At 40.5% G+C, this 20,674-nt stretch overlaps 2 protein-coding genes across 2 annotated transcripts in view; one reads left to right on the top strand and one right to left on the bottom strand.

The window, feature by feature from the left end:
- Positions 1 to 11,484, top strand: part of LOC311039401 (tartrate-resistant acid phosphatase type 5-like) — a 31,882-nt gene extending 20,398 nt beyond the window's left edge. The window contains exons 3-6 of the mRNA XM_084049274.1: positions 2,237 to 2,364; positions 4,999 to 5,190; positions 8,221 to 8,368; positions 11,014 to 11,484. Coding sequence (XP_083905400.1) covers positions 2,237 to 2,364; positions 4,999 to 5,190; positions 8,221 to 8,368; positions 11,014 to 11,253 — 708 coding nt within the window. The 3' untranslated portion in view covers positions 11,254 to 11,484. The remainder of the gene's footprint in view (positions 1 to 2,236; positions 2,365 to 4,998; positions 5,191 to 8,220; positions 8,369 to 11,013) is intronic.
- Positions 11,485 to 12,031: 547 nt separating this feature from the next.
- f3a (coagulation factor III, tissue factor a) lies at positions 12,032 to 20,470 on the bottom strand. Its single transcript, XM_084049275.1, has 6 exons — positions 20,085 to 20,470; positions 19,282 to 19,393; positions 18,338 to 18,531; positions 17,510 to 17,703; positions 16,136 to 16,304; positions 12,032 to 13,309 (listed from the first exon to the last, which is right to left on the bottom strand). Exons 1-6 carry the CDS (start codon positions 20,152 to 20,154, stop codon positions 13,161 to 13,163), a joined length of 888 nt encoding a protein of 295 aa, XP_083905401.1. The 5' UTR covers positions 20,155 to 20,470; the 3' UTR covers positions 12,032 to 13,160.
- Between the last annotated feature and the right edge of the window lie 204 nt (positions 20,471 to 20,674).

The following is a 20,674-nucleotide window of genomic DNA, read 5'->3' as shown; positions in this document are numbered from 1 at the left end:
ATTCTGTAATATTGTAATAATTTATTATTAATAATTGCTGCTGTAAAACATATTGATAATCATCACAGGTGTACAAGAGACATAGGGGCACATTAATATATAGTTGTTGGGCGATAACTATGTTTTTTGGATTTTTTATGATTTTTCTAAAGATTACATTGAAATGGATGGGATTCTGTAATATCTCAATAATTTATTATTAATAAATGCTGCTGTAAAACATATTGATAATCATCACAGGTGTACAAGAGACCATGGGGAACATTAATATATAGTTGTTGGGTGATAACTATGTTTTTTGGATTTGTTTTGATTTTTCTAAAGATTACATTAAAACGGATGGGATTCTGTAATATTTCAATAATGTATTATTAATACTTGCTGCTGTAAAACATATTGATAATCATCACAGCTTTACAAGAGACCATGGGGAACATTAATGTATAGTTGTTGGGTGATAACTATGTTTTTTGAATTTTTTATGATTTTTTGAAAGATTACATTGAAATCGATGGGGATTCTGTAATATTTCAATATTTTATTATTAATAATTTCTACTGTAAAACATATTGGTAATCATCACAGGTGTACAAGAGACCATGGGGCACATTAATATATAGTTGTTTGGTGATAACTATGTTTTTTGGATTTTTTATGATTTTTCTAAAGATTACATTGAAATGGATGGGATTCTGTAATATTTCAATAATTTATTATTAATAATTGCTGCTGTAAAACATATTGATAATCATCGCAGGTGTACAAGAGACCATGGGACACATTAATATATAGTTGTTGGGTGATAACTATGTTTTTTTTTTTTTTTTATGATTTTCTGATAAATTACATTGAAATGGATGGGATTCTGTAATATTTCAATATTTTATTATTAATAATCGGTACAGTAAAATATATTGGTAATAATCACATATTGTAAAGGACACACATGGGCACAATAACATTTAGTTGCTGGGTGATAACTATGTTTTTAGATTTTTTTATGATTGTATGGGATTCTATAATATTACAATATTTTATTATTCATAATTTGTGCAGTAAAACATTTCGGTAATAATCACAGACGAGAACATTAGACACAAACAATGTTTTTAGTTTGTTTTATTACATTTTTACATGTATATATTGAAGTAACTGGGATTTACGATTTCATTGAACGCACCATCAGTTCGCCTAAACGTAAAAAGTCACGTAGCTGCGCAATCATTTTTTAAGCACGGCTGGTGCGACCGACTCTCTCTGAAGAGCGGCCAGCGTGACCGCAGTCTGGTACGCCAGCCTCGGGGCTGACCTGAGAACGTGCGCACCTGACGCACAAAACACAGACCAAAAAATCTTTGTGCATCAGGTGGATATGTACGACTTGTCCTAAATGCCGGTACGTACAAAATATGGTCGCAAATCCCTTTATGAATCGGGGCCATTGAGCCTAGATGCCTGGACCGCTACGCCAGCGGTTCAAGGCCTACAAAGCAGAAATGAAAGAGCTTTCATAATGTTATCTAGAGAATGTGGTCTGTTGAGATGTGTGTGTGTGTGGTGCAACCTTTGGCAGTTGGACAAGTTGTGTTAGGTGCAACAAGTTCTCAACAGAACAGAGATAGAGGGCATGTGTGGTCATTCAACTGCTTTCACCCCGAGAGGGCCTCTTGACTGGCTCTTCCACACAGAGTGGAACTACTGCCCTCTTGTGGCAGCAAATTGACAGTGAATCACTTTTGTTGTCAACATGAATCCATGTTCTCACTTCTCAGCAGTGGTGTGCAGTGGTGTAAAGTAACTAAGTGCATTTACTCAAGTACTGTACTTAAGTAAAATGTTGGGGTATTTTTCACTTTGGAGTATTTCCAATTTTCAGTACTTAGTACATCTCAGAGGCAAATATTATACTTTTACGCCACTGCAATTATTTGAAAAATGTAGTTACTAGTTACTTTGTAGATTTTGATTATTATAACAAAACACACTTCAGCCCTATATATATTTCTGCCATTTGAATTTTTTTAATACATTTTGAACTTGTGAAATGGGACATTCTGCACAATTTTGTACATTTACTTAATTGTATTTTTAATACAGGACTTCTAACAGAGTATATCTACATTGCAGTATTGATACTTTTACTTAAGTAAAATAGAGTACTTCTTCCATCACTGCATGAATCCATGTTTTTCTCACTTCTCACTTCCCTACCTTTAACTCCTGTTTCCTCCAACAGCAAACATTTGAGAATGTTTTCTCTCATGCGTCACTGCTCAACATCCCCTGGTACCTGGTTGGAGGCAACCACGACCACAGGGGGAACATCTCAGCACAGGTGGCTTACTCCAACAGATCCCACAGATGGTAAATAACAAACTGGACATATTTGATTATTTTGTGTATTTTTGTCACTACTTGAACTAGTAGGCACAATTTGAACTAGGTGCTTTAACAATATAGTTCTCATACTTTTTCGTGCCAAGGACCCCCAAATTGTTTTTTATTTGGCCGCGGACCCCCCAACTGAAAATGTTTTGTGCCAGGGACCCCCAGAAGAGAAGATTTGTGCTAGAAAAAAGTTTCCAAACATTTTTGAACTATTTTTTAATAGCCATATAAATGGAGAAAGTGGTTAAAATGGTTGTGATGCTAATTAAAGGTAGGGTAAGTGATTTTCTTTGGTTAAAATAAGTGTTAAATAGCTCTATATTCTGATAGTACTCATTGCTATAGAGTGTTTGTTCAGTAAAAGGAGTCTCCTTGTCTTTCCAGCTCTTTATAAAACAGAACATTAATTTTCGTTTTTCATTTCCAATTTTATCCAATCAGGATAGAGAACTCAATCAGGATACAGATTAAACAAGTGAAATTGGAAGTGATGACACTAAGAAATGAGCAGGCAAAATTGGAACTGGAACACTATAAAAATGAAGCTTAAAAATGGGTACTTTCTCCTGATTGGCTGAGATGTTGACACCTACCGGAAAATGTATGTTCTGTTTATTAAAGAGCTGGAGAGACGGGGAGACTCCTGTTACTGAACAAACACTCTATAGCAATGATTACTATCAGAATAGTGCTTTAACCTTTTAACAAAATACTTTTTGTTTTAACCCAAACATATCACTTACCCTACCTTTAAGTATTTTTTCTGGGGACCCCCTGGAACCCAATGACCCCTGGGAGTCCCCGGACACCACTTTGAGAACCATTGCTTCATCCACTAGTTTTTACTTAATGGACCCGCTGAATGTTTGAGCATCCAAATTGTACTGCGGTAATTAAAGTCTGCCTGAAGCCCAGAGACTCAAAGGAGCTATTTTTTCCCAACCGTATCTTCACATATCCTCACTAATGCTCATCATAAGATGGCACCATTTCTATCGAGGCACCAATTGGTGGGCTGTGGACAAGTTCAGAAACCTGCCCTCCAATGACATCCAGCCTTTATCTCTTACTGGAAAGTTAGCACGCTGAAATATAAGCCAATGTTCTTTGCATTAATACAAAATAACATATTATAAAGTGTTACCAAATTGGGAAATCTTGTTTGAAATGATCACCCATGACATCATCGGTCACTAGGCACATTTTGGAACCATCCACCAGCCTCTGAAACACAGAGAATGTAGAAAGAAATGTTTTCAGGCCGTGACCCCCCAAAATAATCATATTTGAACAGGGGACCCCCCCCCCCATCCTGAAAACCACTAGGAATTGTTGGAGTTGAGGCATTCAATTTAGTTTGACTTGGTTTCACTGGTACATATTGTGAAAACGCACTGCGAAGCGTTGTGAGCTTGTAGATCGGCTATTTTCAGAATGTTTGCCTCTTTCTTAGGTACTATTTGACAATTTGGCCAATGTTTAACAGTTTTTATAGTTTAGTTTTTGGTTACTTTTGACGTGATAATGGTCTTATTTTCATTATTATTTCCTTTTAGAGGTATTAAAAAGGTCTCAAAAGTCATTCAATTGTCACTTTAGAAATGTGCAGATAGCTTTATACACTGTATGTTTGTTTGCTGTTGAATGTGAAAACAATGTTGCACATTAAGCAAATCATCAGGGCATCCCCCAAAATGATCCTGACCCTCAGTTTGGGAACCACTGCCATAGTGAGCAGAGCATTAGTGAGCACCCATATAGAGATGATGTTGAATAGAAGGCAAAATGTTCTCCCTTGGATGAGGGGTGGGGGGATTCCCCTGGGCACTAGATGCTTGGTTTACCCATGCAGGGGACCCAGGTGCACACCCAGGTGGTTGCAACAGAGTTCTGTTCCATAAGATATGTCTGTAAAAAATAGCTGATCTACAAGCTCACAATGCCTCGCAATGCGCTGTGCGCCTGTAGATCTGCTATTTACTATTAAAAAATGTTTAAATGTTTGCCTATAATGGTATACTCAAAATAGGGATGTCGGGTTTTTGATTGATTGATTGAATGAATACTTTATTAGTTATAAATGTAAACAGCATGTGGTACAGTCAGACATTGGGCTGGCTACGCCAATCCTCTCTGCGCTCGTGCAACCTTACATCCCAGCCTGGGCTCTGAGGTCTGCTGACAAGCTGTAGCTGGTCGTTCATAAGACTAATAAAAAGAGCAGAGGTGACCGTGCGTTTGCAGCTGCGGTCCCCTGACTCTGGACTAGTCTGCCTCTCCCTATCAGATCTACCCAGTCAATTGGGCCCTACTTAAAACCCATCTGTTTTCCCTGGCTTTAATTGCATTTGAGTTTACCTCATTTGTTTTTAACTTTGTGCACATTTTGCTACGTGTTAATGCATATTATCTGTTGATGTTTTTCTTTTGTTTTGATGCTTGTGAATTGTTTTAACCATGTACAGCACTTTGGTCAGCTCGCTGTTGTAAACGTGCTATATAAATAAAGTTTGATTTGATTTGAATAGGACAACACAAACAAGTCCTGGGGACTTGTTTCCATTGTGGTCCTATGACCACCTCTACTAACCTACTGTGTTTGCTTGGTAGGAACTACCCAGCCCTCTACTATGACCTGCTGTTCACCGTTCCACACACCAACGTGTCGGTGTCTGTCCTAATGATTGACACGGTGATACTGTGTGGGAACACCTATGATGAACTGCAGCCTAAAGGACCTCAGGATCCTAAAGCAGCAGAGAAGCAGTGGGAATGGATCAGTGACACACTGGCAAACGCCAAGTAAGTCTCCCTGGTCCATGTTGTTACACTGAACAGACGAGCAGGACTATCCCGGCCGGTGCCACTAGGTGGTAGCAGAGACTAAATCAAAGTACTGCAGATATTAAGCAATTAGTAATGATGCATTAGCCTTTTTTTAAAAAGAGCCTAATCTGTGGTAAGATTGTATTAAGAAAATGTACAGATCTACAGAAGCCTACCATCTTCAATACATCACCCACTCTTCTACAACAATAATGGGCCGGGAAATGACATATCCTGTGAGTTGATGTCAAATGAATCATGAATGAGTCATGAATATTGTAAGTAAGTAAAATGTATTTGTAGGGCACCTTTCACAGACATTGATAGTCACAAAGTGCTTCACAAGCATATCAATCAATAAAGTAATCAAAGACAGAATAAAACAATCACCATCCTATTATATTAAGATTGCCTTAAGGGAGGACTGGCCGACCGGCGGACCTCTGACGTCACTCTGACTCAGACATAACCATAAACAAACCCGATACCCACATATAGGCATGTCACTATGGCTATGATGGAGATCGGGGATCTCCATATATGGGCATAAAAGGGGCACAGGTAGACAGACAGATAGAGATATATATGAGCACAAAAGGGACTCAAAGCCGCCGACACTATACAGTATGACTCAGACATATCGGTCGGATCGGCGTAACGTAGGCGAACCTCTGGTATAACAAATCAACCAAAAAGAGTTAAAGAAAACAAACTAATTAAGGGAGATGTCTCAACACACAGAGCTGTCATCACAAGGAGCTATGTGAAAGCCTGTTTGAACAGGTGAGTCCTTAACAGTCTTTTGAAGATGTCCACAGAGTTCACAGTTCTGAGGGCTAAGGGAGAGTATTCCGTAGCCTTGAGGGTGAAGCTCGCAAAGGCGCGACCACCTTAACTTGCACTATTCCGTCTCGGCTGAAGGTGTTAGGAAAGAGTTTCTTTGCGTTCAAATTCTCCACACAGCTTTTCAAAAATCACACCCAGTGTGAAGAGATTGGTGCCTTTGAATTAGTGTAACTGGTTGCATCCTTGTGTTGCAATCAGCTGCAGCTGTTGAGGCCGTGCTCAAACGGATGGACGGACGGACGGACGGACGGACGGACAGACAGTCCCACACACGCGGTCAAGTGTAGGAGTGGCTGGCACCACTCAAAAATCACCCATGGGGGATTTGAACGGTTGTTGACCTTGACCTTCTGGTCACACACCATTAACGCTGCCCTTAGAAAAATGTCTAGGGCCCTTTGTATCTGTTAGGTCAGGAGGTCCGTTCTGGGGATAAGAACTGCTGGCCCAGAACACTTTAATGCCGGGTTTATAACTTGGTTGCATGCTGTGTTGCACACCGAAAGATCAAGTTCAAGTTCACCCTGCGTCGCATCGGTGCACGACACCAGTATAACATCAAGTATAACTCAGGCTTAAGTCAGCACATAGATTTGTAGTGAGGCCATGAAACAGGATCCATAATCTAGATAGATAACATTGTTACTAACACACTGGAGACGTGTTGTTTTGGCACACACACAACTGACCCACTCTGTGCCTTGTTCCACACAAGTAGGCAGAACACAGTGCTTTCTGGGTGCACTTTGTGCCTGTCTGTCTGTCCGTGACGCCAGTTTGGTGAAACTACAAACAAAGGATTACTGCTGGGCTAAATGACTACTGACCACAGACTTACATTCTTTCACGCTCGAGAGGGAAAGAAAGCAAAGAATTGTGGTTTAAATCTGCAACCAAAGAGCGTGACAGATTCTAGGGCTTTTTTATTCAAGATCCCAAAATGACCGGCGAGTTTCTGAACACTTGCATGGACATTCCAATGATTCCTGTGACTGTGACACCCTCATGTAAGAGTTACAACACATGAAACCATCATCAGGTGTAAGGTATTTAGGTAAAAGGTATCTGGTGGACGTGTAATATGCACCATGAGGCAACACTTAAAACCACTTTCAATTAATTGTTGATCCCTATTTTGGGATTTTTTTTATTTTAAAATGTTGTTTTGCAAAAATAGCCTCACCCAGCTGATTGCTGCCTAAGTGGTCAGACTTGGGGGCAGTTGGGGGTTAAGTGTCTTGTTCAGGGACACATAAACACATTGCCGGGACTGGAAATGGAACCTGGGACCTTCTGCTTCCCCAGGCGGCCTCTCTACCCATTCAGCTACAGTATGGCCACTTGTGTGGGGGACATGATTGCAGGTTTATGTTGATAAATCAGGACAGAAATGAGAGCTAGGTGTGGCGCTGACAGCAGGCATTGTTCCTGCCATGCTCTCTCTTTAACAGGGTGTTCTCCAATATGTCATTTAAATAGTTTGACATGAGCTCAGTTAAGGTACCCATAATAGGGATTAGACCACATGAGCTGGTGTGCTGATATTAATGTTGCCAAGGTACCAACCACAAGGAACAAAGCTCACATTGTGCTGACTCCTCATTTGTTTGGCTCTGATTCTTATCCCCAAACAAGTCTTCTGTCTTCGGCTTCTAATTGACGTTGCTGTTGATGACAGGTCAGCATTCCAGATGATACTGGAATGCATTGTTTATTCCACCATCTTAGCACTGCACTACATCAACTCACTATTGAAGTGCAACAGTATAGCAAACTCCCAACTTCAGAGATATATGATTGAAGTGTACGTAATGTAATGTCATATACTGTATCGTCTCTGTCGGGTGGAAACCTCATATGTCCAAAACTGTAACTTTTCAGGATTCAAATTCAAAAACAGCAAAAGTAGCAGATCTACAAGCTCAAAACGTGGACCAGGGCATTAATTTACGAAAAACACAAAAAGTTAGAATGTGGAGATAAGCAACGATTTACTGTATGCTGAACTACTTTGGCTTCTAACCACTTAATGCCTATGTACTTTGTGGTAAGTTTCACCTATAATGACATGCTCATAATAGGGATATGCCAGATCGAAAGTGATTAATAATGGTCAACTCTGGGAGAGTGTCTGGTTGCTAAATTGTGACAATGTGACAGGTCAGAGTATGTGGTGGTGGCTGGTCACTACCCTGTGTGGTCCATCGGCCACCACGGTCCGTCCCAGTGTCTGGTGGACCGTCTCAGACCCCTGCTGAAGAAATATGCCGTCACCGTCTACCTGTGCGGCCACGATCATGATCTGCAGGTGTGTACTAGCCTACCATGTGTTGTATTCTCACAGCATATTACTCTTTTGTAATGAATTGATTTCAATGCCGCATACATACAATGTACATATAATTATATACATACATATTATACATATAATGATACATATAATGTCTCCATGTTCACATGGAGAAATTATAAAACATTGACGGACGGAGTGGCTCTTTTGAACTTGGTAGCCTTATACAACAACTCAAGAATTTAAACACAACTGGTAATAGAAGTTCAAGTTCCCTTCATTGTGGGATCGCTAAAGCGATCACACTACTGTTATTGTCAATCTTTATTTATGTCACCCCTGTTTTTTGGCACCTAACTAGTCCTTCATACTTTTAGCTACAAACTCCGTTCCAACTCTTCAACGTTCGGCCTACTCAGGACATGTCGGCTTACATTCAAATGTTTGAAATAATTTGTACTTTTAGAGATATTGCACTTTTTACTTAAAAAAAAAGCCCATTCATTTCAATGGGGAAATTCATACTTTTAGCTAGAAACTCCGTTCCAACTCTATAACGTTCAGCCTACTTAGGACATATTGGCTACCATTTGAATTTTTGAAATAATTTGTACTTTTAGAGATATTTCACTTTTTACTGCTAAAACAATCCCATTCATTTCAATGGAGAAATGCTATTTAGCCACAGTGGAGCCTAGCAACTGCTTATTATACCCTAACAACACCATATTAGAGCCTAGCAACCACCTATTATACCCTAGCAACCACCTATTACACCCTAGCAACCACCGTTTTACCCTAGCAACCACCTTTTGTACCCTAGCAACCACCTTTTGTACCCTAGCAACCGCATATTAGACCATATAAACTGCATATTAAACCTTAGCAACCCCCTATTAGACCCTAGCAACCACGTATTACACCCTAGCAACCACCTGTTTACCCTAGCAACCACCTGTTTACCCTAGCAACCACCCGTTTTACCCCAGCAACCACCTGGTTTACCCTAGCAACCACCAATTAGACCCTAGCAACCACCTATTAGACCCTAGCAACCGCTTATTAGATCCTAGCAACCGCCTGTTTTACCCTAGCAACCACCTGTTTTACCCTAGCAATTAGACCCTAGCAACCACCTACTAGACCCTAGCAACCGCCTATTAGAACCTAGCTATCACTGTTTTACCCTAAAAAAATACATTTTAAACTATTCAACACTGCCAACACTATAAAAACTTTTAACACTAATACTTTAACACCTTTCAAACCTTTCACACCTTTCAAACCTTTCAAACCTTTAGAACCTTTCAAACCTTTAGAACTTTTAGAACCTTTAGAACCTTTCAAACCTTTAGAACCTTTAGAACCTTTAGAACCATTCAAACCATTCAAACCTTTAGAACCTTTCAAACCTTTAGAACATTTCAAACCTTTCAAACCTTTCAAACATTTCAAACCTTTCAAACCTTTAGAACCTTTCAAACCTTTAGAACCTTTCAAACCTTTCAAACCTTTCAAACCTTTAGAACCTTTCAAACCTTTCAAACCTTTCAAACCTTTAGAACCTTTCAAATCTTTCAAACCTTTCAAACCTTTTGAACCTTTCAAATTTTCAAACCTTTCAAACATTTCAAACCTTTCAAACCTTTCAAACCTTTCAAACCCTTCAAACCCTTCAAACCTTTCAAACCTTTCAAACTTTTCAAACCTATAACACTACTAACACTATCAATACTCAATACCTGCAACATTCTTAGCGATCCCACACTGTTTCTTCAGGAACAGTACTTTCTAGTTTTTTTTGTTCTTGTACAACCAAATCGAAGCCTTGTGTTGTGAGTGTTTTTTTAGGTGTTCAATCTAAAAAAAATCACAATATGACTCACTTTAAAAAAAAGGATAAACAACTTTTTTTAAAGTCCATACTGCTATTCATAGGGCTGCACATGTGTCATGTGTTTCGCTAGCCAATCACAGTCCTGAATTTGCAAAGTCAGCCAATCACATTACAGTTAGTGGTGATGACTCTAGCTGTAATGTGATTGGCTGATATGAAAAAAGTATCGATTTTCATTAACAATGGAAGGGTTAGGGGGTACACAAATTTTTTGGTCGGTGTCCAAAACTCACTTATAGGGGGCGGCTACACCGCCCCAAAAATCACACCCAGTGTGAAGTGGGCGGTGTGTGGTCATCACAACATGACTCACTTAAAAAAAAAGATGAATGACTTTTTTTTAAGTCCATACTGCTATTCATAGGGCTGCACATGTGTCATGTGTTTCGCTAGCCAATCACAGTCCTGAATTTGCAAAGTCAGCCAATCACATTACAGCTAGTGGTGATGACACTAGCTGTAATGTGATTGGCTGACTTTGCAAAAGTATAGATTTGCATTGACTGTGGAAGGGTTAGGGTTGTAGACTGCGTTGTAGACTATTGGCCAATCACGGTGCAGGATTGGTCAGTGTCCAAAACTCACTTATAGGGGGCGGTTACACCGCCCCAAAAAGAGATCATTATAACGCTGTATCACTTTTAATTATTCATCACCCTACCCTTATGGTCATTTTAAAAGTTTAAAATGAGCTTACAGTCAAACCTGGGTTCAACCAAAGTGCATGTGTGTGAGAACAGTCCACTCTACTCTGTACCTTCAACAGTTCATCAGAGAGGATGATGGGAGCTCCTACGTGGTCAGTGGGAGTGGGATGGCCAGCGACCCCTCCACCCATCACAGGGACAGCGTTCCACGCTCCTGGCAGAAGTTTTCCAGCCCGGCCAACAACACGTCCGGAGGACTGGCTTACTTTGAGGTCACGGTGCAGCAAATGACCGTCAGCTTCTTACAGACCGATGGCAAGTGTGTCTACCGGGCACAAATGGCTAAACGGAAACTCTGAGATATTATTTGACAACACATTTCACTCAGTGGTTCTCAAAAATGTTCATGTCAAGGACCCCCCAAAATGATATGTACTGTATTTGGCTGCGGTACCCCCATCTGAACAGATTTTGTGCCAGGGAACCCAAGAAGACAAGCTCACAGAGCTTGTAGATCTGCTTTTTTTTGAATAGCCAAAGCATAAAATATGGTTGAAGACAGTGGTTAAAACTGATTGTGATGCTTATGCTGGGGATGCTTAACCTTTCGGGGGCCCCGAACACCACTTTGAGAACCACTGCTCTATAGTACTTGACAGACTGTGTGTGTGTGTGTGTGTGTGTGTGTGTGTGTGTGTGTGTGTGTGTGTGTGTGTGTGTGTGTGTGTGTGTGTGTGTGTGTGTGTGTGTGTGTGTGTGTGTGTGTGTGCGTGCGTGCGTGCGTGTGTGCGCGCACGTGGGTGTGTGTGTGGAGCACAGATACAAACATTTAGCATGTCTCTTTTCATTGCACTAATCTCGCCAAACCTCAAAGAAACATTTTTCTCAGGGAACACACCTTACTATGTGAATAATCTCACCGGTGACCTGCAGAGGGCAACAGTGAGCTGTTTGTTTGTTTGTTTTATCATGGGAATGCTGATTAAAATCTGTTATTAAACATAAAGGAGGGAGTCTGGTTAGAATAACACTCCTTCTTGATTATGTAACAAGTGTTGGATTTTGATGAAGCCAAGAAAGCTCTGCCGCGATGAAAAAATGTCAGATTAAATTGAAACACAAAGGGAAAGTGGAGAATTCTTCATTTCTTGAGTATTTTATTATGGTCTAGTTTGTCATCTACTTAAAGTGATATAAAACATCAAACATGATCATTTTACAGTGTTCACATATCCAGATAACGTACATAACAATTTTTTTGTTTTTGTAGTTTCTGTGAAGATTTAAATAATACACTCATGAATAACATATTCTTAACATTTTTTAAGCAAATAACAAACTGATCCCCAAAGCTCCTTTGAAGCATAAAATATATCTATAAAAACATTTACAAACGGCAGGTAATACACAATAAATTAGCAATCTTAATACAAAAATAAAATATACTAGCTTTTGATTTCGCATAATAGTGTAATCGTTCACCAGTCTCCCACAATCATTATACTCTATTTTCCCAACATTCATTTCAAGTTATAGAAACCACAAGGAAAATGGAAATAATAAATAAATACGGTTAATATAGTTTATCAAAAGTCAAAATCAGCAGAAGTAGTACCAGTCACCAAAAAAAAAAATAGAATATAGTTCCGGCCCCGAGCAGCATTTGTGCAATAAATCTCATAAATAGTTGTGGAGTGTTATGATTGAATCATATATTTCGTCTCTTTTGGGTGGAAACCTCATTATGTCCAAAACTGTTACTTTTCGGGATTCAAATTCAAAAGTAGCAAAAGTATCAGATCTACAAGCTCAAAACTCGTCGCTTCGCGCTGTGTTTCAAGCTTGTGGATCTGCTACTTCTGAGGCTTTTGTGTGACTCTGTAGTATGATCAAGTAGGGCGTTCGTTTTTACAAAAAAAAACATTCAAAAGTCAGAATATGGAGATAAGAGGTTTCTGCCCGACAACGATATATACTGCATATACAGTACTTTCCCCTGGTCCGTGTCTTTCTGCAGCATTCAATGAGCATTACATATGTCTAACATAGGCTATTCATTAAGGTTGTTTCCCAGAAACAAAAAAACAAAACAAACTAGGTTTCACTTCCAGTGTGTTGACAGTGGAATGTCGACCTGGGGGCTGTGCCCCCCTCCCCACCACCCCCGCCCAATTCCTCCCAATGGTTGGGTCCAGTCCAGCTGTACCTTGTACATTCCCATAAATGTGCGTGGCGTACGTGCACACGCGGACAGGCGTGCTCTGGATCACACGTTCAGAGGCTCCACTTCCACCTTCCTTGGGTTGTCTCTGTTGTTCCTCGTGCGCCTGACGCAGCACACGCCCACGCCGATGATGGTCAGAACCACAGCCAGGATGAGGAGGATGCCACCGGCGATCACACCGACCGAGAACTCTGCAAGACAGACGCGGAGAAATATTTTAAACCGACTGTCTTTAAACTACTTTCAACTATTACAAATACCTTCTAAATCAGTAGTTGTCACGCTTTCAAGATTTCTCAAAAAACGTTCAAAAATAGCAGATGTACAAGCTCGCAGCGCAGCACGAAGTGACGCGCTGTGAGCTTGTAGAATACTGTAGCCAACACATAAATCTAAAATGTTGTTCTTTCAAGTTGTTTTTAACTACTTTCAAGAACAGACGTGGAGAAAGTATTTTAAACTGACTGTCTTTAAACTGCTTTCAGGTTGTTTTGAACTACTTTCAAGAACTCTGTAAGACAGACACGAAGAACATATTTTAAACTGACTGTCTTGAACTACTTTGAAGTTGTTTTGAACTACTTTGAAGTTATTTTGAACTACTTTCAAGTTGTTTTGATCTAAGTTGTGTTGCCCATGTTGGGCATTATAGGCAAAAGAAATCAGGAAAACGGCAAATCTATTGGCATATCTAAAAGCTCATAACGTGTCGCATCGAGTGACGCTGTGAGCTTGTAGATCGGCTATTTTTGCTATCCGGCATACAACAAAGTATACTGGGCGTAAGTAGTTAAACGAGCGTGGAGCTGAATTTATAACTACGATATGTAAAAAAATGTGAATTGTAAACATAAATATTCTCTTTAACTCATGGTTATATGTGCAAGTATTGATTAGACTGAAAAATGTGGTTGCACACATGCTGCTGACGAGTATAAACTACACGCACATTCACAAAGTTCACCAAGTTCCCCCCCCCCCCCCCCCCCCCCCCACACACACACACACACACACACACACACACACACACACACACGTACGTTCAGGGACAATTGCTGAGTAGCATCATATTCATTTTGTCCAAACAGAGTGTTGAGCGACTCATCTACTCCCACGCTCAACTTCCCGTTGACCATTGAAAGAACTGCTGACCTAACTCTGATCGTGTGTGTGTGTATGTGTGTGCGTCCTTGCATGCGTGTGTGTGTGTGTGTGGAAGAACCTCCTCAATTATAACTACAGTTTCATATCGTTGCTGTCGGGCAGAATCCTCTTATCTCCATATTTTAACTTTGCATGTTTTTTCGTAAATGAATGCCCTACTTGATCACACTACAGCGTCAAAAGCATCAAAAGTATCAGATCTGGCCAGCTCGAAATTTGAGCTTGTCGATCTACTACTTTTGCTACTTTTGAATTTGAATCCTGAAAAGTATCAGTTTTGGACATGTGAGGTTTCCACCCGACAGAGACGATGTCTTATCACCTGGATAAAATATTTGGGCGAGGCAACCTTTTCACCGGAGCTCATCAGAAAAGTGCTGAAAGCATCTTTATCTGTCCCCTCCTTAATTTCACATTATAACCCAGCACTGGTTTTCATCAGCACACAGCAGTGGCTCTAGATTTCCCTCCGCCCCAACTTTTGTAAAAGATTACAGTCTAGAACATTCTGTACAAAATATAACCTATTAAGCAGGGACAGCGAGTTTAATTAATTTATACTTCATCTGATGTTCTGATTTAAAGCAAAATCCTCCACGTTAACTTAACTCTGAGAGCGTAATAATGGCCCTTGGAGATCCATTAGCCTACTACACTATTGGGGGTCCATTTTAGCACTCTCAGACTTGAGCTAACGTAGAGGATTTTGCTATGTACGAAGGGGTTCACCTGATTCGGATGCTATCAATGCATAGAATGGGAGATTATCACGTTCTATCAGACCATTGAATGGGCGAAGTAGGCGACCTACCGTCTACCCCGCGATTTATCAGACCATTCAGTGGGCGTAATCAGGAGCTACTGACCTACCGACGGAGATGACTTAAATACTTTAGTTTCGGTTTTGGTTTTGGTTGTTTCGGTTTCGGACCATGACGGAGGCGCGCAGTCTCAGGCGAGGTGGAGCCCCGCGACGGGCCACCGAAGGAGCTAAGGCGACTGAGTTGCCGTCCGGAGCGGTGCGACCCTCGCCTGTGCCTACTCAGCGCCGTTCGAGTTATGTACCGATATGGACAGAATCGTAAATATTGTTGTGGGGACTGCTCCGCCTCCGTCGGTAGGTCAGTAGCTCCTGATTACGCCCAATGAATGGTCTGACAAATCGCGGGGTAGACGGTAGCTCGCCTACTTCGCCCATTCAATGGTCTGATAAAACGTGATAATCTCCCATTCAATGCATTGATAGCATTCGAAGCCGGTGAGGGGTTCAGAAATGTGACTCCTGATAATGATTGTGAAAGTCTAGTAATATAAAATAACCTGAGTTCTTCAGAAGTACTGTAATTTCCAGGAAAATAAAAATGGATTCATGTGAATCTCGAGATCCGCATGGGATCAGCGCCACATTTCTTGTGCACACTGCCAGCAGGCCAGAGAAGCATCTCCACGCATTGTTTTCACATATGGTTTACATTCTTTTGAAATATTAAACTCAAGCTTTATAATGGAAGTCAATAGCGGTCGGATGGGGCTAAAACCTGATCCGATATTCGCTTGGTTGCAACATCCATAATGGGGAATTCTCCCCTCTCTAAATGCATTTCCTCTACAATGGACTCGATGGATGACGAAAGCGTCCACTTCCCCTTTTATGGAAACTCATGAGCTCTGCATGATCCTGAGAGAATTACTGTAGAAGTTTCCCAAAAGTTTCCAAAATCTTCAAAGTTTTTATGAGCTTGTAGATTTTTGGCAAAGAGTGTAGAGATGGGGGGAGAAAGTGGTCCAAGTAGAAAGCCAACTCAGGTCTAGTGGTTTGAGGCTTAAGTGGTTCATGTGGTCCTCCTCCTTACCTTCAAAGAAGGACGTGTTGTCATTGTGGGAGCACTTGGGAAGACTCAACATGCCCAGCTGTTTGCCATTCGTGCGGCTGGGGATGAAGGCCTGCACCTGGAAACAGTAGCTCTCTCCTTTGTCCAATCCCGGCAGCTCAATCACACTGGACTTGGAGGTATGTTGTTTCTGCGGAAGGACACACAATGGTTAGACACTAAAACCACTTTCAACCTGCATGGCGTCCATAATTTGGGCGAGATTTATAGTAAAAAATTATCACAAATTGTCACAAATAGCCAAACTAAAGATACACAATGCATCACAATTGCCGCATAACACCATCATACAGTATGATTTAACACTTCATAGCATGTACGTAACACTTCAAAAGCATATAGGCTTATCTCCTATTAATTATTGTTGTTTTTATTTTTGTATATACAGTACATGCTATACTAGATAGAGAGACAGACAGACAGACTACAATAGCATGCAATTTAATGCCCTAAATTGTTGAAACTGGAAAGGGTCTCCTGAATTTAATGTCAATTTAAAACAATTCAATTTGCTAAAGCAGGTCTAATCAGATAGTAGCTTTCTATTTTCATCTTCCATGTAGAAAAAGGACTTCCTCCGGCTTTACAGGAAAAGAAACATCATTGCACCCCCCACAGCTCTGACGAAATGTTTACAAGAGTCCTTCCCTTTGCGTCTGGAAAGAAATCTCTGCTTGCTTGAGAGGAAGCATCTCTCTGCTTGCTTTGAATAATAATAATAATCATACCTTAGATTTATATACTACTTTTCTCAGTACTCAAAAGTAGCTTTATAATGATGTCCTATAATAGTTAATTCTCAACCTTTTATCACAATCTACACTGTAAAATCCTCAGTGGTAATTCAACTCTGAGAGTACAAGTGGAACCCTAATGGTGCATTCACACGGGCAGATAAAAAGATACATGCTACCATTCATTTTCAATGGAAGCCAGCGGCATGAAGACAAAGATACATCCGACGTTTGTAGCTGTAGCTGTAGCTCTAGTGACAAATTGAGTTGGGTTCAACTTCCAGATACAAAGAAAGATACAAAACTACAACTGCAGCTCCGATGATGATGATTGATGACGCCAACGACCGTATTGAGCAACACGGATACAAAGCGGCACAGCGACAAAGATGCTGTGTATTTTGGTATCTTTGTATCCGGCCCGTGTGAACGCACCATTACGGGTCCATTTGGTTCCATGTGTACACTCTCAGAGACAGAGTTACAGACCTACAAGTGGTGCTCTTGGTGGTCCCTGGACCCGACATTGAGAAACACTGTTCTAAAATGTCTTGCTCTTCAGGGCAGGCCTAGGTAAGAATGAACACTCATTAACGCTCACCTGGCCGGTGCTCTTTGATTTCCTGTAGGTGACCCTGTACTGAAGGTCATCTCCGAAGACGTCCCGGATGGTCAGCGGCCTGTTGTCTTTGGACAGGGCCGTTAAAGGGTCGCTTACGTTCAGGGTGATCTTCCTCTTGCCCTTCACGATCTTGAGGTCCTGCACGATATTGAAGTCAGGACTACCTATATCGGCTGGAAACAAAGGTTGTGATGATTAGAGTCGCTCCAACATCGATGCTGCTAGTATCATACAAGCTGCCGATACTGCCTTAAAATGCTGGTATCGGAATCGGCGAGTATGCCAGTCCATGATATTTAATTTACAGTAAACAATTATTTTGTATTTTGAAAGCTTCAGGTGATGCTGCACTGCAGTTTTATACTCTTATACTCTTACTGTAATATTTACATTACTGTTACACTTGGACCATTATTAAGGGAATTATTACTTATTCCTAGATGTTTTTCTAAATGTGTTATCTTATCAGTACTCTGTATCGACCGATATGCAAGTATCGGTATCAGAGATTGGAAGCCTTTTTTTGTCTTCTTTTTTTTTTTTTACAGAAACTCTTGTTTGCTTTGTCTCATGTGTTTATGCTGGCATGCAGAATTCCCTGCATGGGTGTTTGTGTTTGTGTGCTCATCCACAATCTAGAGGTTGAATCTTTTGTGTTGTCTGCAGCAGAACTGAACTGTTGTGAAACAATGCCTTCGAATGTGTCCTGGGGTATTTTTAGGCACGAGAGAGAAGAATGCATTGCGTACAGGCACGTTTGTGGACCCATGTGGCTGCGTATCAACATGTTTGTGGGGTGACACTCACTGTCTGTGTAGGGGCAGAAGCGATCCGAGCGGGTGTGCGGGAACTCGATGAGGTCGGAGGTCTCCCCCAGCGGGGGCTCCGACAGGATAACGGCTGAATACGAGGCATTCAGTTTGGTCAGGGAGTTGGTCAGGTCACACATGGTCTCCGCGGTTCGGATGCAGAACTTGTTCTTCTCGCGGTCCTGGTTGACCCTGGATGAACGAAGATCAGAGGAAAACATTTAAAAATCGTGTTACGTGCCCATGCAAAAAACAAAACAAAAAACAACTGATGTAGGAAAATATGCTTAGGCTTAGATTAAGTTAACAGCTTAAAGCCCAGCTATCCGTATTGTGAGGAAAGCTTCCCTGAAAATAGCAGATCGACAAACTCGCACAATCACAGACAACAGAAGATATAGCGTTGAGCATAGTGCCCGGTCAACCATATAGGGTTTAAGTGGTCAAAGGAAAACAGAGCTATAAAACAGGTGCAGGACAAACTGACCACGGCAGGTACAAATAAATAGAATCCGCACACTGTAAACATAACTGGCTCCCAGTCAAAAAAATCTAAAAAAGTTTTCTCTGAAGAAGACTCAATTTATATAAGTTTAGATGAAGAAGCCGACAATTCCTCCACTATTGATTTGGTTTCTCTTAATTTAGCAAGGCTGGTAAAGGAGATGCTTAATTGGTTAGGAAGGTGACGGTACATCTATGACCTAAACTGGACATTCCAGTAAAAGCTTTTAGTGGATCAATAAGGTAGTCTCATCATCACACTCTACCGCTCTCCATCTTGAGGATTAATCTCCCTCACAAGGTCACTGCCTGCCTGGGCAAGTCTGATGTGCACATGATTTCATTTAAGACTGGGAAAACAAATGGCTGAATTATTGTTGTTCAAAATTAGTCAGCCTATTAAATCTAAAATGACATTATAGATGACTTAATACTTACACAGAAAATTCTACCGTGTAGGAATACTCCGTAGTTGGTTTAGGTTCCCACGTAAGCAGCGTTTTGAAGTTGGTAGATTGCCAAGTGACATTTTGTGCCTTGGGATAGGAACCTGCAAAATGGCATAAGACGTCATACAAAATGCAATGAGAGGGGCAGCTATTAGATAAAATAGCTATAGGTCTACGTGACTTCTAGATCTAGCTAATATTTGCTACAACAGTGCATTGAATCAAGGATTCATGTATTATAGACCAACATGATCTGGAAAATGCACATGACCTTTCCTTAAATATGTAGACAAATAATAGGCTACTCTTTTCTCAATGGTCTGCAGAGGTGTAAAAAGTATTCATATTTTTTACTTAAGTAAAAGTATCAATATTGCAATATATAAATACTCTGTAAGAAGTAAAAGTCTGGTATTCAAAATATACTTCAAGTACCAAAAGTAAAAAATGTCTAAGAATCCTTTGCTTTGTGAAGCGTTGTGCTATATTGTTATATTGTAGATCTGCTATTTTCAAATTGCCAAAGTATATCTGAATAATAATCAATCTACAATATAACTGAAGTTTTCAAATAATTATAGTGGAGTAAAAAGTACAATATTTGCCTTTGAGATGTAGTGGAGTATAAGTAAAAGTATTGCAAATTGGAAATACAACAGTAAAGTAAGAATACAGTAAAGTACAGTATTTGAGTAAATGTACTTAGTTACTTTACACCACTGCCTTCCTTAAATATGTAGACAAATAGAGTACTATTTTCTCAATAGTCTGGCATATTTCTGTGGAACTCACCTGCAACTAGAGTTGTGAAGAAAAACACATTGACAAAGAGTGCCAGAGGGGTTACTCCACTTTTCAGCATTTTTCTGTTTGTTTTTTTTATCTCCCTTTTTCTAGCAAAATAAATAAATAAATCCTGCAAGGTGTGTCTGGATTCAGGTGGGATCTTCAGAGGTCACAGCAGACTAGATCCCCTCTCCTATGAGACGATCTGTTGCACTGAACCAAATAAATAATGATCAGTAGAATATATAATGCGCTGGTCCGACGTTATAGGATCCTCTGATGATCAGAAACAATGATCCAGGAATAAAAGCTACAGGTTTATAACGGATCCTCGACTAGAATGAGCGGTTGTGATTGGAGTTGTTCCTCCCTGCGCTCTGAGCGTCTGTCTGTGTGTGAGTGGATACAGTAGCGACATGTAGCCTTATAACAGGATGTGTGTTTCCATATAAGGAGCGTCTGGGCTGTCCTCTGCAGTGGGAGGGGCCAGACAAGAAAGACAGTTATGAGATCATAAAATGCATTGCAGAGCCACCACTACTATGGTATTCTGTTCCACATGTCTCACTGACGCACGCACGCATGCACGCACGCAC

Source organism: Gymnoscopelus microlampas, assembly GCF_963454915.1.
Source record: "Gymnoscopelus microlampas genome assembly, chromosome: 22".
NCBI lineage: Eukaryota > Metazoa > Chordata > Actinopteri > Myctophiformes > Myctophidae > Gymnoscopelus > Gymnoscopelus microlampas.
The sequence above is the reverse complement of the archived record's forward strand: the minus strand, read 5'-3'. Positions and strand labels throughout refer to the sequence as shown.

What these genes read in the sequence shown, in the direction of transcription:
- f3a (XM_084049275.1), bottom strand. Translation starts at nt 20,154, where the DNA reads ATGCTGAAAAGTGGAGTAACCCCTCTGGCACTCTTTGTCAATGTGTTT. An exon ending in CTTCACAACTCTAGTTGCAG is followed by an intron (nt 19,394 to 20,084) that starts GTGAGTTCCACA and finishes GCCATTTTGCAG; the next exon opens with GTTCCTATCCCAAGGCACAA. An exon ending in TACACGGTAGAATTTTCTGT is followed by an intron (nt 18,532 to 19,281) that starts GTAAGTATTAAG and finishes TCGTTCATCCAG; the next exon opens with GGTCAACCAGGACCGCGAGA.